This window comes from Rhodamnia argentea, chromosome 2 (assembly GCF_020921035.1).
Source record: "Rhodamnia argentea isolate NSW1041297 chromosome 2, ASM2092103v1, whole genome shotgun sequence".
Classification (NCBI taxonomy): Eukaryota; Viridiplantae; Streptophyta; class Magnoliopsida; order Myrtales; family Myrtaceae; genus Rhodamnia; species Rhodamnia argentea.
The window spans coordinates 23,721,369-23,737,831 of NC_063151.1; the positions used below are offsets into that span (position 1 = coordinate 23,721,369).

The following is a 16,463-nucleotide window of genomic DNA, read 5'->3' on the forward strand; positions in this document are numbered from 1 at the left end:
TGCACTGTCTTACTTGACAAGAAACTCATGTAAAACATCAAACGTGTGTCTGGGTATTCCCTGCTATATAAATATTATCAGCATCTACCAATTCCTTCCAGCCAATATTTATATCCATCTCACATCTCCATCCTCTAATAGAGCCAAGACTTCAAAGCATAAGATCCAACTCAGATGCCTTGTCCTTATAATCCTAGCACAAGGATGTAAAAGACAATTATCCATGTTGACAATTACAACATCTAGAACCTCACGAAGGATGATATATATGTGTGCCTCAAAGTACAGAATACCAAAGTTTCATTCTTCTTGGCTTATACAGAAAGCTCAGGAAGTAGATTCTGATTAATGTGAAAACAAAGATTCAAAGTGATTATTTGGCATCAAAACACAATCAGTATAGGCTGAAAACAAGTTATGCCAGAAGCTGCTCCCCTGCTCTCTCCTCAGGGATTCATGGTTTATGCTTTTGACTTTCACTATAGATATTCATTCTCCCATCAATCACACTTTTTCCAGGAGACATCATGTTGAAATACACCAATTGGTGGATCCATTGATAAGGCAGAGCAAGAGACAACTGACACATGTTTAATAGTAAATGAAATCCATCGCCCTCAAGAATTACTCTTCAGATAAGAGTAATTTCCTATATAGCTATGTCTATACTCCTATGTTTTTGGTAAACCCCATGTAAATAACAGCTTCAGAAGTGAACCTTCGCAACAAATCTCTATTTAAGTCATTACTAAAGCCAAACACTAGAGTCACTTTAAAGCCAAAGGCTCCAACTAAAAGAGTAAACCACCCTATACAAACTATTATTTAATCTTTTACAGGCCTACTTAAATTTATTTCATCGCATCAGAATCATCAATTATGACTACCACTGTAAAGATACTATTTTTCTATGTTAATATTAGCATCGCCATCTTTAAACAATTCCAATAAGAACAAGAATCATAAAAAAAGCGTAATTAGTATTTTAGCAATGATATGGACTACAAAGGGTTCGACCATGTAGGTAAAAAACCGCAAGATTTACAACATGTTTTCGACACTAAAGAGGTGCAACTACAGATGGAAAAGGGAGACTTGCATTTTCAATATGTAAAAAAATTACACCTGTCACCAATGCAAGTATGGTATAGACCCTCCAACCAAGATGCCTATGATTTCTTGTCATCTTAATGTTCTTTCCCTTTGCATAGTGGACCCTAGATCCAATGACTTTCACTGTATCACAGATACAATGTAAATCATTACCTCCAAGAGGATTATGGGACAAGTCAACAATATCAAGAACATCCCACTCAGATCCTTCCTTGAAAAAGTTCACTTCATGATCTCAAAATGGCCAAGAAGCCAGCTGCTTTGGTATGTGAAATTGGAAGCTGAGTTGTAGTAACCCTCCATTAACCATCTTCATAAAAATTGCAGCATCACAGTGGAGAAAATTCTTCAGCGCATGCATTCAGTTCGGAGACAAATCATCAACCAAATGGAAATGAGAACTGCACAGACAGCAGCATCAATGGCAAGAACAATGCGAACTAGGCGGCACCATCTCTTTCTAATGTTTTGTGAACCTGATCTATTCCTCATGGAACCATAATCCTTCTGCATTAAAACTGCAGAACCTGATCTGCTTAGGTTGGTAGAGTCCAGGCCAGCAGAATCAACTTTGACTCCTCTGTCGGATGACCTCCGGTGCTCCTCCAATTCAATATCCCGCATCACAACAACATGATCCTTGGTCTTCTTCTTCTCTTGCACACCGATCTTGCCCAACAAAGGGGCTTTAGTGGAGCTACCAATTCCATTTTCCCCATTCATGTTACTTGGCGACGGGGACAACCCTGCCTGATCCAATGCAGCAATTTCAATTGGCCAGTCATCACAACCCTGAGGAACATGCTCCAACGAAGTTATCAAGCGCTGTATTACAGGTACTAGCTTTTCCTGTACTATGACCGAGTTAATACTCGACAAACTTCCCCTAGAGCCCTTTCTAGCAATCTTCTTGAACTCGTCCCTCACGTGCTCAAGGAACTGTAGGATACCCCGGTCCCTGAGACCCTCATCAAGAATCGTGAAATAGATGTAACCATCTTCCACCAGAAATCCGAAGGTCCTCTTACCCACAGTCTCAAAGTACCATCTATGGAAAGAAGGAGTGTTTTCCAAGCACAAGGCGCCCAAATTATCTAGCTCAGGGTTGCCCTCATTATAAGCATAAAGTATTCTGTTTCCCCTTGACACGGAACAATAGTGAACTGTATTCGGGATGGTACCCATGATTCCACAAAAGATTGTTTGGCGGACACTAGCCGAAATAGATTCAGAATTGAAGCACCCCTCTCAGCTTGTGAGAACTCAGATCTTAGACACAACCCTCAAAAACCCCTCTTCAACAACAGGGTCACAAGGTCCTTCAGCGCAGTAATCAAAACAACTAAAGAGCGAATATGGTCACTTCCTTCAGCCAGCTCTCATTAAGTAATCCACCCCTGATAACCATCGGAAATCTGATTTCAATGCATGGAAGAGGGTGCAACCAGTGTCTCCTAGAATGAAAGAAATCTAGTGAAATAACCCCCAAAAAAATTTAACAATAAAACTACAACAGAAGTTAAAAAAACAGATCAAGAATCAGCGATCGAGAAAGGGAAACGAAAGAACGAAGATACTTACAAGAAAGTGGACGGATAAAAGAAGAAGAAGAAGAAGAGGACAGAATCAAGAATTTCGCGAGTCAAACATTGTTCCCATCTTCTTTTCCTCGAAATTTCTCGACGACCAAACAGATACGAAACTCGAACAAGTTTCTTGACAACGTCGCCAGCAATACTCTACCAACTTGACTCGTTCAAGACTGTAATGATCTGAGGAGCTTCACCCCAGCTACAAATGACGGCGTGGGAGGGCGAGATTCAAGGGAGGCAGGGTTCGACGTTGAAGGGTCAAAATGCGACCGAATCTCCAATCATCCTCATGCCAGTTCGAGATAAGCTTGAGCCGAGTTGACCCTTCTTCCTCTTGTGTTCCATCAGCGAACGAGTAAAGTTTACTCCAATGATAAAGATAATTTACTCTGTCTTGCGCTCAAACACTGGTCATCCGTCCGCAGGCGGCAAGAAATTTCCATAAAGAAATGATTTTGTCCAACCCCTTTTGATTTTTTTTAAATAAAATGAACTGTACATAATTCACCAACAATTTCAAAATGCAAAGACGGTGTGTGATCACATGCCTGCCCTTAATATCAATACATCAAATAAGAAATTAACGCAAGGTGCCGTTAATTTAACGAAAAATGAGCGATCTAAAAAATATTTTTTTTAAATGATTATATGTATTGCTTAAATAATTAGTCAATAAAAAGTATGTCCCGTGTTAAATTTAAAGAGAAAACGTGATTAAAGTTGATTGATCATTACTAATGATGCCTGTACTTCGAGAATATTTAGCAACTATAAGTGATTGAAAAAGACTTTTACACGATATTGCTAGTATTGGTCGCCTTAATAAAACCCGCCATCGGTCCACCACTATCGTTGCCGACGCCTTCTCCAATTGATATGAGTTCCACCATCGAGTATCAACATCAACACCATTTCTCGGAGCCCGCCTCTCTTCCACCGTTATGGAATGATGATAGATCGATCCCTTCATGGACCATACAAGCCCTCCTCACGAGTAACTCAAATTTGATCTAAGAATGCATTTGTTTCGTGAAAAATGAATGATTTGAAGAATATTTTTTTAAAAAATGATTGTTTGTATCGATTCTGAAAATGAATGAATAAAGAATATTTATTCATTAACAACGAAAATATTCAAACGTTTTTTTATTAATTAACTATTTCAAATTATACAAGCGATCATTTTAAAAAAAATATATTTTTTTGAATCGTCTATTTCCTAACAGAGCCTAAGTACGGTAAACGCTTTGGGTGTGTAAGACATGTACGGCGAACTATTTAAGTATCATAGAAGGACTAGTTAGTCGTTGCATATGAAGTTTTGGCCAAAAGAAGAAGGGTTGAGGTATGAACACAGCCAATCTTACCTAGTTAACTTCTAATCCATCGAGCCTCTCTTCAACCAAAGTACGTAGCTCGATTAGTTTTCCGATGGCATCAAGACTGGGCAAATCTCGCTCAATCTTCACTTGAGAGAGTTATTTCTAGTTAAAGTCGATCAAGTCCTCGACTTATTCCAATCAGCATATGAACACTCGCAGCTTCTTACTGGCGAGATGGCGGACGTCGAGATAACTGCCTTAGAACTCCTAAGCGGCTCAAATCCTCGACTGATAATCAACTCGTTTGATCTTGTTGGCAAAACCTCTGCTCATACAAAAGACTCCAACATGTTTTGGCAATGAAAATAGAAATGAAATGATCACTACACCAAGAGAATTTTCAGTAGAATCATGGTGGTTCTCTATCAGAACAAAATGCTCTCTACAGGAAACCTTGAAGCTTCTCTTGCAAGACCTATCACGAGTCCATTGCTGTCGGTGCAAAATATCAGACAGTTAGCTAACTAAATGAATAGATGGCGATTGTATCGATTACAGAAAATTCGAGAGAAAAATCAACAGCCACCACGAGGAAAATAAAAGCTCCGACAAACCGATACAAAAGGAGCCGGTAATGTGGGCGGTGAACAAAGAATGTGTCATAGATTGTCAGAAATACAACAAGTGCAGGGGTCTAATCCCGGTACAAGCCGATTAACAAAGCTTCATGAGGTACTTCAGAGACAGAACAGAAGCAAGGAGACAACTCAATCTAATTGAATCTCATAGTCAGTAGAAATTCTAGATTGACCGAGGTACACTAATTTATTGCTCAAATCAGGGATGTCAGTTAATCTACATTGGACATCCGCCCTAATGCATCTAAATAACTGATTTTTGAAATTGGATTCATGAATAAAATTTAGTGTTGAATGAAAAGAGCAGGAGATGAACCGCGTAGGAATGGTTAACCATCCTCGAGCCATTCAAGGATGCTGTTCAGTTTCAAGAACAATGAGTTGAAAGTCTGTTTCTTCGTTGAGAACACCATTTTCCTGCTGAGATTGCGTAGTATCTGTTTCTTCACAAACCTGCAGAACATCTTGATCAGAAGATCCACATCCTGCTTCTGTTTGGACCTCAACGGACCTATTTGTAGGAGCAAGAAGAGAGACGCGGCAAAGGGGGCAGGTCGTGTGGGTGGCAAGCCAATGGTCAATGCAACCCATGTGAAAAGTATGACCACATGCCGGTACTTGTTGAAGTCTATCCTCGGCCTCGTAGTCCCCGAGACACACTGAACATCTGCAGCCAAGGAGTTCAAACTATGAGAGACAGACAATAAAAAGATCAGGTTATTGCTTTAATGTTAAAAATGCACATCAAACTAACTGATGTTCTAGCTAAGATCTGTAACTTATCTCTTCGGATTCCCTCAAAAAATGTTTTCTAGTAGACACTCCCATTAATCGACACTATCACCATCAACAGGCAATTGCCTGCCATAAAGCGGAGCAGCAATGCCAAGCTGTCTGGAAATAAGCATGCACCGGCATCTCCAAAAAGCTGCAAACTCAATGTCTCTCTCACATATTTATCACCCCGAGCCCACACAAATAGTAGATGACCAAACCACCAAATGAGATTCAGTGTGATAATAGCATGCTTCCAGAGGCCCCAAAACCACTGTTCAAAGGATAGCTAAACCAGACAGTTCTCATGATGGACCAATATATGTCCCCATTGGTTAAGAAAAACTTTGATTATTTCTATTTGATGATCTCCGATTTATCCCCTTCCAAAGAATCCAAGGAATACTTAACATATTTCCTTTTCAACATCTACATACATAACCCTGCAGGACCAACTTACTTCAACGAAATACCCACACTCTCGTATGAAATCAGAAAGAGGGAAAAAAAAATGACATGAGGCACTTAATCTGGAGTTATTATGTGAATGCATGTAAATGCCTTATCCTTAAAGTTTATGAGCAGGATCTTTCACTGATTCTGCCATGTACCAAAAAAGAAGACCACTACTGAGAAAGTTCCTCTATTTGTGGGTGGATACGATACATCATCACTTCGCTTCCCACATAAAGGTACCCACTTAACTTTGTCTAAGAGGTTTTCCCATAGTTCTGTTCCACCAGAATCAAGTTCCCCCCTTTGGCTAAAGCTAGACAACAAGGCTTAACCCAAAATCACCCTTTCGAAAGGCCTGAAATCTTGTGTCCACCACTAATATACATGTCAAATGTGCATAATTTTCTTCTTCTTGTCTGTTGAACACCTGCTGGGCAAAAGATAAGACGATAAAGAAGTGCCCAGCGAATAAGATGACCAGCAAAACAAGCCAACACAATCTCGGCAACGCAACGATCTTTTCTAGAGCAATTTACTCTCAAACTTTGCTATGTATTCGCCTTCTAAAACTTTCCATTGAGTTACAATGCTGAAGTTTGTGATAAGCAGAAGTCCTTCCGAATCCAAAAGTTGAAGTGCCGGGAGACTATGCTTTCTTTAGATGCGGCGAACGTCCAAATTACCCCATGAAGAATGATTAAAATGTTCGAATGTATAGCATCAATGCCCAGTTGAATCAGCTAAGATGAGTTAACTTCTACGCATCATGTGTCACGCCTGTAGCCTCTAGGAGTTTCATTTCACCAACAGACAAGAGATCAAGAAACTGATTGAAACATCCGGAGACAAAGCAACAAGCAAGTCAACATTACACTAAGCCAAATAAAGGGCCGGTGCACCATGTACTCACTGTGAGTCATTGACCGAGAAGCTCTCTTTATACACAATGACGGGAAGCATCTCTCTCAGTTCTTTCCTCAGGCCCACTTCAGGCTGCCAATGAGAAATCGATCAGTCAGTAACATTACCAGAACAAGATCCAAGCTTGAGGGAAAAACACGGGGACCCATCGGTCTCTTACTCTGGGGACGTCAACGTTTTGCCCATCGATCGGTCGAGAAGCGCGCATGCGAAGGGAGACCCAATCGGCCCTTCGGCGGCGGAGGTAGAACAAGTAGAAGGAGAAGAGAAGGACGAAAGTGAAGACGATGGGGACGGAGAAGATGAAGGCCTGGTACAGCTTCAGCTCAGTCAAGCTGGAGCCGGGGGAAGAAGAGCAGCAGCGCTCTGGAGGAGGGTCCGAGCTCGAACTGGTCTCAGTCTCGGAGGACATCTTCCACCGACCCGACTGTCATTTGGCAAAGATCAAGATCTCCCAACGGTCGGGTTACACAGAGGACAGAGACATGAACTCCTTACGAAAACAGAGAAAAAGGAAAAGAAAAGGAAAATGGTCGGGCCGAATGGATGAAAATATTCCAAGAAGTTCCAGGAGAGAGACGACAATGCAAAATCGCCGAGACAACCAGGATGGGACGAGTTGCGTCGGCGCGGAGGAGAAAACTCGGATGCGAACAAGGTCATTGGCCAATGTCGGAATGGAGAGAAAGAGACGACAAAATTTTAAAACAAGGCAAAAATTATTTGAGGGAGGTGTCAAAAGTTCAACTTAAGATGTGTATATTGTATTGATTTAAATGATTTTTCTATTTCGAAGTTAGCGAAGCAACGCAGTTGGCAGATGAAAAAGCGCTGATCTACACCAACAAAAACCATCAAAGACTTCCAATTTATATTCGTCATCCTTTTCGTTATTCAACGATTCATATGGAATGAATCAACGTGAATCGAAAATATCTAACATAAAATCATGCACGAGGGCTTTTTTCTCCTCCCGACTTCTTACGTGGATCGGGCAGAGGCGATTCTTTTAAAAAATTGATTGACATAATTTATGTTGAATGATCGACAATCTTCGTAGCTCTTAGTTGCTTGAAGGAGTGAGAAACCAAAAAGAAGGGGGAGCGAAAATGGAAGGAAGCAGAAGAGAGAGTGAAAGTATTCTAGTTCTTTCCGAACCTGGGCTTATGCTTCGACCCTATGAGGAAATCATGCGAAGAGAAATCGAGTTAGTTAATGGACCAAAAATGACGATAGCTATCACATGTTCGGCGAAATTGTAGGTCTATCTCGTTTTGAAATTTCTCGGATTCGACCCCTAAAAGTATTAGGAGAGTGCAATGCAATCCTAAAACCCCGTTGACTTTTGTAGTTAACCCCCGTAGTATAGGGGTTATCTAAATTTGAACTCAGGAATTTTCCAGCCATCCCGTTCAATTCTCGAGCCAAAGTTGAATGATCTATTACGATCGGTTTGTTTTGTTCGACTCGTCCAACGTTGCATTTGGTTTGATGGAATGGCCAGGATTCCTTGTCCAATTGCTTGGGTGTCCGATTTCCTACCATCCCAAGGGAATGAGCAATCCTTTTAGGTCGCGTTTAGTCGTCGGGATTTTCGGTCATGATAGGATTGGATAGGATAGGATAAGAAATCTAGGAATTTTGCCATATCCTATCCATCATTTGGTGAACTACGGATTTAAAGTTGGATATTCTCATATCCTATTCTATCTTGCATTTGGTAGAAACCGTATATCAATATAAAGGACGTATGTGCCCTACGTGATGCTCATGAAATATTCCGATCTTATTACTATAAAAATAATGTTCTCATACACAAAAAAAAAAAACTTGAAAATATACACATTTTATTAGATTTTCAAAACTCTTTGCAAAAAAAATAAATAAAATGAAAATAGAAACAAATGAGACAAGAAAGTTAGCTTTTATATGACGGATAAGAGAAATCATATCCGACCTTATCCTACCTCCTCCCCTAGGATTTTTTTATCCGGGTTATATCCCCCTATATCCGACATTATACTATCAGGGATACCTACCAAACACGGGATATGATAAAACATATTCTATCCCGAGTTTTATACGAACGACCAAACGCAGAGCGTTGGGATTATCATTCAAGAGCATACCCCCGATCTGGTCATTCCAAGTCCCACCCACTTAATAGTTACAGTCTAATAAATCATTATGTTAATCGATGTCAATTAATAGATAATTATTCTAATTATACCATTTGTTTTTTTCTTTATGAATCTGAATAATTTGATAAGTTCACCACGTTATAAAGCATAACCAAATAGTGCAATAATATGATTTAATGTAAATTTTTTTTTTATAATTCCAGATTATAACCATGAAATATTAACTATCAATCTGTCAAATTATAGACAATAATTCGAAAATACAGTCAATGATTATAATTAATGAACTATATGACTAATTAATAATTAATTCAAAATCCTAAATTAGTATTGAAAAGTATCGATTCACCGTACTATCAATGCGCATTTGGCGTAATTTAAATTCACGAGAGAATTCTCATTCAATCCCACTCCCACAACGTTTCTTCTTTACAACCAATTATTATGTCCATTCCCACAGTTCATCAAACCAAGTTATCCAACGACATCGTTACATGTGCGTTGCATGCCCTTTCCATTCTGTTCCGGCATACCGAAACAACGCGAATTACAATCGAACTCGAATATTATGGAATTAATACCTCGTGACAAAAAGTAAACCCGGCCGGCCTCCTTATTTCCCCGTCCGTTTGACAGCTCTCACAGTTTCCTTTGTATGGGTGATTTCATGTCGCACTGTGCCTTCATATTCTTTTGCTATGGGATCGAAATGCGACAAACATCGACCTTAAGACTGTGGTCACACCCCTCTTTCTATTTCTTTTCCTGTTAAGATCTGCCTATTTTGCGGTAGTTTCTGATCGGAAGAGGAGAGGTGGTGGTCTCATTTTCAGTGGCGGTCCTAAGTTCCTATTGAAGTTCCTTCACTTCGAATGAAACCTTGAATCGCAAGGGATGATGGAAATGCCTGACATTAATACTCGCCTCGACTATAATACGATGCAAGTTTGACTCTCCATTTCCACGAATTTCTCATGATCTTTCATGGTAAAATGTCTTGTAGGTAGTCGAAGTAGCAATAACCATTCTCAAGGGACAGAGTCATACCAGAGATCAGCCTTCAAGCACAATCATCAAGAAAATAAACGAGAATTCTGATAGCCGGCGAATAGATTTTTGAGAGGAAACGCTGGTGCTCCTTGAGCTATTGCTTTCCTATGTTAGCGTCAACGATACCAATACGGCAGAATGAATTTCATATAACCATGAATGAACAAATTACATTGAATCCCCTGCACATTCAAGTGGATGACATATCCAGTTAGAGACTTCGACCCATTTCTCACCGTGATCATAACATTCACAGGTTGCTCTCTGACCCACACGGTGCCCCAGCACCAGCATTCAATAAGACGGCAGCAGAGCATTATACAAAGCTGAAAATAGTCCTATATACACAAGGGTTGCAAGAGTTATCGGCTGTCAGACATCTCTTACCTTTATACTGACATCTCTTGGCGAACGGACGGTCTTTTTAGGGCTTGATGAACCAGATTTGAACTTGCTTACCAAAAGGTTGAAACATGGTAGAGATAATACACAGAGGAAGGCGAAAATAAAAGGCGCAGCAACAAGCCATCCCAATAACTGCAAAAGGATTTTTAGCTCTCACAAATCGAAGACATAAAGACATCATAATACCATAAGACTTCCTGTGCCCAACATAATGATAAACCAGGCATAACGATCTATGATAAAGCCAGGAAGCATCAGTTGGCTTGGTAAAACAATTACAAAGACACTATCTAGAACACAATCTTTTATGACTTCTCTAGTGTCTAAGATTGAAGAAATTGCATAAGATACCAAAGGATTCAGGAAAGGCTTAAGAATAGAGGTGTAAAGGTATAAGAACAAACAAGAGGATCTGCATATTGTTGAAATTATGTCTCGAGTTTGAGCCTGCCAATGAAATCTGGCTCAAGATGAATTGCAAGAAAGCCCGATCGATTAAAAGAAAGTCAGAAATTAGGATATTTTGTGGACGTCTGAAATAAAGCAAAGCTGAATATAGCAACTTTACTTTCCCGAATTGGATTGGCCAAAGAAAAGTCAAAAGAAGAAATTCCAAACTTGGGCTTGTTAACCGAATCACATTATCTCCTAATTCATATTAAAATCGGCTTCGCACACACACACACACACACTAGTTGTGGGTACGTTGGGCGGCTGTTATTGATGAATGCGTGCAGAGAGAGCTTCTTCGTAGACTTCATGAGTAGAGATTTTGTTCGAAGAATTACACCGAGAAACCAATTAAATCTTGTGGTACGATTTGTGAATTCCTTCGCGAGATTAAAAGATTTTTTTTCTCGGTTGAAATGAGATTAAAAGATTTTTTGGTGAGAAATTGTGGAACTAAACACTATGTGAGTTATTATTGGATGTAATTGTGAGCTGGGAAACACTAAGAGTGTTCAAGTGACTTGAGTGTGATTGTAATGTCCATTGTATCGCTTGATCTAGAGTGGAATTTATTGTTGCTCTCCCCGTGGATGTAGGTCACACCAATCAAACCACGTAAATCTAGTATTCAATTTTTTTTTATTTGTTTATTTTATTGTTCGATCACTTGTTTATGCAACACATATGACCCCCATAGATCTGGAAAAGTCAAATAAGAAGGCTTACAAGAGAATCTCTTTGGAAGATTTCCAGAGAAGAAAGTTCGAGATGATTTGGGTGCTCATAATAACACTACTATGCTGCTGTGAGATGTCAATATAGGATGGAGATTCAGGTCAAAAGGGTCCGCAGGAACTTGAAAAGACATTGAAGAAGACAATAAGGCAAGGTATCAAGCACATAGATCGTATAGGAGTGACTACAATTCAAGTGTGATCATGTACAAGGCCTAACACAGCCAACCCCATTTAGTTAGGCTTAGTTTCGGTTGGTGTTTTTATTGTAGCATTTAGTCTTAATTTGGAGTATACACCCAAACAATGAGAAATTTCAGGAAAAACATGGAACTTCTTTTGCCAAAAGAAAAGAGTGAAAAAACATGGAACTTCTTTTGCCAAACGAAAAGAGTACATGCAGTGAATTTGCCTTTCCACATAAAAGTAGACAAAAGAGGGGGAAGAAAAAAGACAATCCAGTGAGAGGTGACCACACTTACCGCATGACATATACTCAGTAAGACTTCACGAGATGCTTGACCCATTAGCACCTTCTTCAAGGCATCAGTTGTAAGTGGAAAATGAGGCCCACCTAATATGAACTCGCCAAAGCGCAGAAACGGAACCACCAGACTTCAAAGGCCAAACAAACATGTTCCAAGAAACAAATTAAAATGAACTAAGTTTCTGGCAAGCTGAATATGGAAGTGTAACTCACAAATAAGTACCATGCTAACGGCATATAGGCTTAGAAACTAAATCTACTAAAAAAACAGAGACTGAAACGACAGTGAATGTGATCACTCATTCAGCACTAAGCTTACAATGGAGATCAAAGCCTTTTATAAATTCAATGACACATCGACATTGTAAGGACTTTGCAAAATGGCCTTCAGTGGTTGCCTCCTCAACGGGATATTAAACTTCAATTCTATAAATTCCATTTTGATGGCAGATAAACTTATCTCTAAAACTACTACTTTTCATTTTCCTCGTACACTATCCAAAGCAGGAAGCTACGAGACTTGTCTCTCTTCCCAAACTATGACAAAGACAGTTGGAAATTATATATCCAAAACACTACTGTTCAGTCATTCATCGGTCCAGTCTTGATGATTAAGGACCAGCTCCTATCACCAGCTTGGTTCTCCTTATATTATTTACCTTAGCGGATGAAACTGAAGGTGCAAAACATCAAAACCATAAGGCAACTGTAAGGGGTCGTGCTCATATGTTGATTGGTCTGTCAGGACAACCACACAGCTGCTGCAATAACAAAACTCATTTCATGCATAAAACTTGGGGGGCCAAAACAGTGTCGCAGGTCAGGACAGGAAGAGGTAGATTTCTTGGGAGAATAGATTCCATAAAATTTGCGAGGCCACGAGAGAAAGCTCTAAGGAACCAGTGGCTTCTGATTAGTCCAAACAGTAGTTCATCTGCTGGAGCTCATCATTGTGGGAATTGAATTACAAACTTGGCCATACAACTTGTTCCCCATCAAAATGATGCTCAAAGTTCAGATTTTGAACCTCACGGTTGATTGCGAATTTGGCAAACTAATTCAAGGATTGTATCTACCTACCGATCTAAATTTAATTGCAACTTTAAGCATCAACAACACACCACATACCCATAACATTGAATGAGAAATGGTCTACTCAGTTGAGGCAACTTTCTTTTTCAGCTTACACTACTTGTCTAATCATAGTTTTGCCATGGTCTAAACTCTTAGTCTGAAAAATATAGCAACAATGGCTTTGTAATGAGAAGAGGCCATATAAGTGACTAAAACTGTGAATAATTGCTTTATGACTCTCCAGAAGTACATCCGTTCCTCACTTGCATCCAAAGCTGAACACTGAAAGCATCATTCCCACACTATGACTTGCTTTTGGCCCTCATCTTAAACTTACCAGTTAAGGTCATGAGGCTCTTTAGGGAGATAAATAATTTCAGATTTCAAGTATTAGCCTAACAAATTCTTTTCGTGGCACCTAAAGCAATATAAGTTTTCTGATGGATAGCATATTTGGACCCTTTTAATCTTACGTACTTTATGTTAACATCGGCCAAGTATCGAAAACAAGACCCCTGGTTATCCAATCATTTAATAATGAGAAGTCATGTTTTAGAGCCTCATGCTTTTGGTCCATTGGACATCCGATTATCTGTGAAAACTAAATAAGGACTATTAACAGAAGTCAGCAGCATCTAGATATACTGATATACTCTTGTCCTATTTCAATTATTCAGGGCAAGAAGCAAGGTGCTGGTGGCAAAATTGCTTACCTCAATTCTAAAGGAGTAGCCAAGAAATTAAACAGCATCACACTTGGGGAATGACATCGAGATCCAAGCAAGGCAATGGCCACCCCACAAAGAAACACCGTGACACCTGTTAAAAAAAAAAACAAAAAAACAAGTGAGCCCATCAACTTGCATTTGAAAAGCTTGATGCAGCATGCTGTTCTATTGTAACGCAGCAGGTCCCTCTTTTGGTAGAATCGCCTATGAAAGTGAACAAACAATGAGTTCATTGCTCTTTCTTCAACTACGGAATTACTGCCAGACTAGCGGGCCTGCTCCTAAAATGGAATGATGCATGCCAACTTCACATATTTCAACAATTTTAACGGAAAGACTCTTATTAGAGTAACACCAAGCTTTTAGTAGGCCGAATTAATAAGGAAGAGGATAAATCTTGAACTCATAGCTCCAAAAGCCCAAATCCAGAACTGTGTGCCGGGACTGAAAACTACCAAGGCAGCTCAAATGGGTGCCAAATGCAGCATTTTGGTCTTGAAAGTATCAGCTCGATACCAAAAAGAAAAACAGACTTACCGCAAATTGGAAACACGCCGAGAGTAATGCCAAGAGCCGAAGAAAATGCCAGTTGCTTTGGTTCTGCACCCCTGAGAGTTCAAAATTCAGAAGAAACGTCAATCCCTTGTCGTCCTCGAATACGGTAATCATTCTTCCTCACGAGAATGTCTTCACACACAACAAATGCAACACAAAAAGGACCCAGGATCGGAAGAGCATGTTTCTAGACATCCGAACTCGGCAACCAAAGCATCGCAATGACGATGGAAATCTAAATCTCGTGTTCCAATCGACACAGGAACACCGATTCTTTCATAGATTCCAACCCACGTCAAAATCACAACCGCAAAGCCAGTCGCGAACGAAGCAGAAAAACATCAAACGTTTGGTCTCCAAGACGGACGAACAAAAGGAGATCGTGTCAAAGTAAACGACGTGCAAGCACAGAGAAGCTGTGCAGTCGCTCGAGAGAGAGAGAGAGAGAGAGTACTTGCGGAGGATCTGGAGAAGGGGATCGACGACCTTGCCGTGCAACCAAGGCATCAGTCCACTTCCCGGAATCATCATCGTCATCTACTCTCCCGATCCCTCGAGAATCAGACGCGAATGCAAAGCTTGAACCCGAGCTCTCCCAATCGAATTCGGTCGCGCAGAGATTCGCACTTCAAGCTCTCTTCGAATCGTGAGGTTGCTTCATAGCTAGCTAGCTTGCAGACACGTTTGCTTTCAATCTTGAGGAACCTGTGTCATCCCCTGGAGCTGTCGGTTCTACTCGAGAAAAAATAAATTCCTCTCCCCTCTTTATCCATTACTTTTGGCAATATTGTCAACATGGTCCTCCACTTCTTAGTCATTATTCAATTTGGTCCAAAAAATTATCCCTGATTTACTTAATTTGATCACTTGCCTTTTCGTTCGCACCAGTTCCGGCTCTCCTAACCGACAATGATAGAAGAAGTGTTTAAAGCTACAAGAAGAGCAGCGGCAGAATCTTAGAAGTACCTCCTTCCCTCCCGGTAGAAATCAAATTGGCGATCTTTTAACTCGAGAGGAAATTAAACATGACAGCGATCTAAACGTTCGGACTCAAATTCAAAATCAGATGGCGATGAGTCTTGGATTCGGCAAGCAAGGACTTTACCCTAAAAATCCAGGACCTCATTTGGCTTTCCTTTTCCAATACTTGGGCAACGATTTCTATTAGCGATTTTTATTTCTTTGATTTGCAGGGCCCTCCTCAGGAGCTTTCCTCACCTGCCAAAGAAAGGATGCCTTCTGTAAGGAAACCTAGAAGTGATTGGAGAACTGTCAAAAGAAACATCTAGTGTTTAGAAGTTGCCGCTTGCTTTCCACGAGACTACTCCCAAGTCGGGGGGAAGGAGGGACAATCCTAAACATTCCGTCGAGCTTTGTTAGATCGGCCTTTTCTATTGGAATAAATAGCTATGCTCCACCTGAGTTACATTGAAGTGACGGTGAAAAACTTGTTTTCATAATTCAAATAAAATACTTTACTCTGAATATAAGACTTTTATGATAAGTTAAAAATTGTCGGACCGTCTTTTTTGGGTGGTTCAGTTGGTTATGGTGTATTTGAAATTGTGTGATTAGACGCACTAGTTCCGAATTTGATTTGTCAACTGAGCATATGTGATTTATGATTTAAGTGGTTCATTTTGCTTTTCGCTTGGGCGGGTATGGGATTGGGTTAGGCTATATATAGATCACCGTCTCTTTGGCGTCCAATTTTTCACGCGCCACTTGCCTCCACCTCCCTCTCTCTCTCGCGATCGGCTTCTCGTGAAAGCCAAATCGCTCGGTCATCTCTCTCGTTCAGGTGCGTCTCTGTTCTTCATCGTCTAGGAATCGCCGCGATCACGAGCTTACAACGCCGTCGCTAGCGCCGATTCAGCGCGATCGTCAGTGGCATCTAGCTCGTAGCGCCGCGATCACGAGTTAACGACACCATCGCTAGTGCGTCTCTGCACGTAGTTCTGCCCTCTTCGGAAAACTTGAGCGCGCTTCGTTCGGTCATCTAGCGGTGAGAGCTGAACGACGC

General features: G+C 40.4%; 4 protein-coding genes across 6 annotated transcripts in view; 1 reads left to right on the forward strand and 3 right to left on the reverse strand.

Moving 5' to 3' along the window:
* Positions 1-964: 964 nt before the first annotated feature.
* Positions 965-3,133, reverse strand: LOC115755459 (phytolongin Phyl1.1). The gene is made up of 2 exons (XM_030694866.2): positions 2,695-3,133; positions 965-2,510 (listed from the first exon to the last, which is right to left on the reverse strand). The coding sequence occupies exon 2, from the start codon at positions 2,296-2,298 to the stop codon at positions 1,462-1,464; it is 837 nt and encodes a 278-aa protein (XP_030550726.1). The 5' UTR covers positions 2,299-2,510; positions 2,695-3,133; the 3' UTR covers positions 965-1,461.
* A 1,483-nt stretch (positions 3,134-4,616) lies between these two features.
* On the reverse strand, positions 4,617-7,498 carry LOC115755460 (RING-H2 finger protein ATL7). 2 transcript variants are annotated; one of them, XM_030694869.2, is made up of 3 exons: positions 6,977-7,498; positions 6,806-6,888; positions 4,617-5,118 (listed from the first exon to the last, which is right to left on the reverse strand). In XM_030694869.2, exons 1-3 carry the CDS (start codon positions 7,226-7,228, stop codon positions 4,995-4,997), a joined length of 459 nt encoding a protein of 152 aa, XP_030550729.1. In that variant the 5' UTR covers positions 7,229-7,498; the 3' UTR covers positions 4,617-4,994. The 2 variants fall into 2 exon arrangements, with proteins under 2 accessions (XP_030550729.1, XP_030550728.1); XM_030694868.2 differs by having other exon boundaries at positions 4,617-5,332; positions 6,977-7,490.
* Positions 7,499-10,127: 2,629 nt separating this feature from the next.
* LOC115755462 lies at positions 10,128-15,177 on the reverse strand. Its single transcript, XM_030694872.2, has 5 exons — positions 14,895-15,177; positions 14,423-14,493; positions 13,871-13,976; positions 12,079-12,211; positions 10,128-10,544 (listed from the first exon to the last, which is right to left on the reverse strand). The coding sequence occupies exons 1-5, from the start codon at positions 14,975-14,977 to the stop codon at positions 10,380-10,382; spliced, it is 558 nt and encodes a 185-aa protein (XP_030550732.1). The 5' UTR covers positions 14,978-15,177; the 3' UTR covers positions 10,128-10,379.
* Positions 15,178-16,109: 932 nt separating this feature from the next.
* The window catches only part of LOC115755456 (kinectin), a 33,197-nt gene continuing 32,843 nt past the window's right edge, over positions 16,110-16,463 (forward strand). The window contains exon 1 of one of the 2 annotated variants that reach the window (XM_048274187.1): positions 16,110-16,241. The gene's annotated coding sequence lies outside the window, so the exon portion shown is untranslated. The remainder of the gene's footprint in view (positions 16,242-16,463) is intronic. The other variant, XM_048274186.1, reaches the window with a different exon arrangement.

Coding starts and splice junctions, on each gene's coding strand:
- LOC115755459 (XM_030694866.2), bottom strand. CDS start 2,298: ATGGGTACCATCCCGAATACAGTTCACTATTGTTCCGTGTCAAGGGGA.
- LOC115755460 (XM_030694868.2), bottom strand. CDS start 7,228: ATGTCCTCCGAGACTGAGACCAGTTCGAGCTCGGACCCTCCTCCAGAG. Junction 6,889..6,976: donor AAAACGTTGACGTCCCCAGA/GTAAGAGACCGA, acceptor TCTCATTGGCAG/CCTGAAGTGGGCCTGAGGAA. Junction 5,333..6,805: donor TTCTCGGTCAATGACTCACA/GTGAGTACATGG, acceptor CCTTGGCTGCAG/ATGTTCAGTGTGTCTCGGGG.
- LOC115755462 (XM_030694872.2), bottom strand. CDS start 14,977: ATGACGATGATGATTCCGGGAAGTGGACTGATGCCTTGGTTGCACGGC. Junction 14,494..14,894: donor CTTCTCCAGATCCTCCGCAA/GTACTCTCTCTC, acceptor TTGAACTCTCAG/GGGTGCAGAACCAAAGCAAC. Junction 12,212..13,870: donor GCTACTCCTTTAGAATTGAG/GTAAGCAATTTT, acceptor TGGCCTTTGAAG/TCTGGTGGTTCCGTTTCTGC.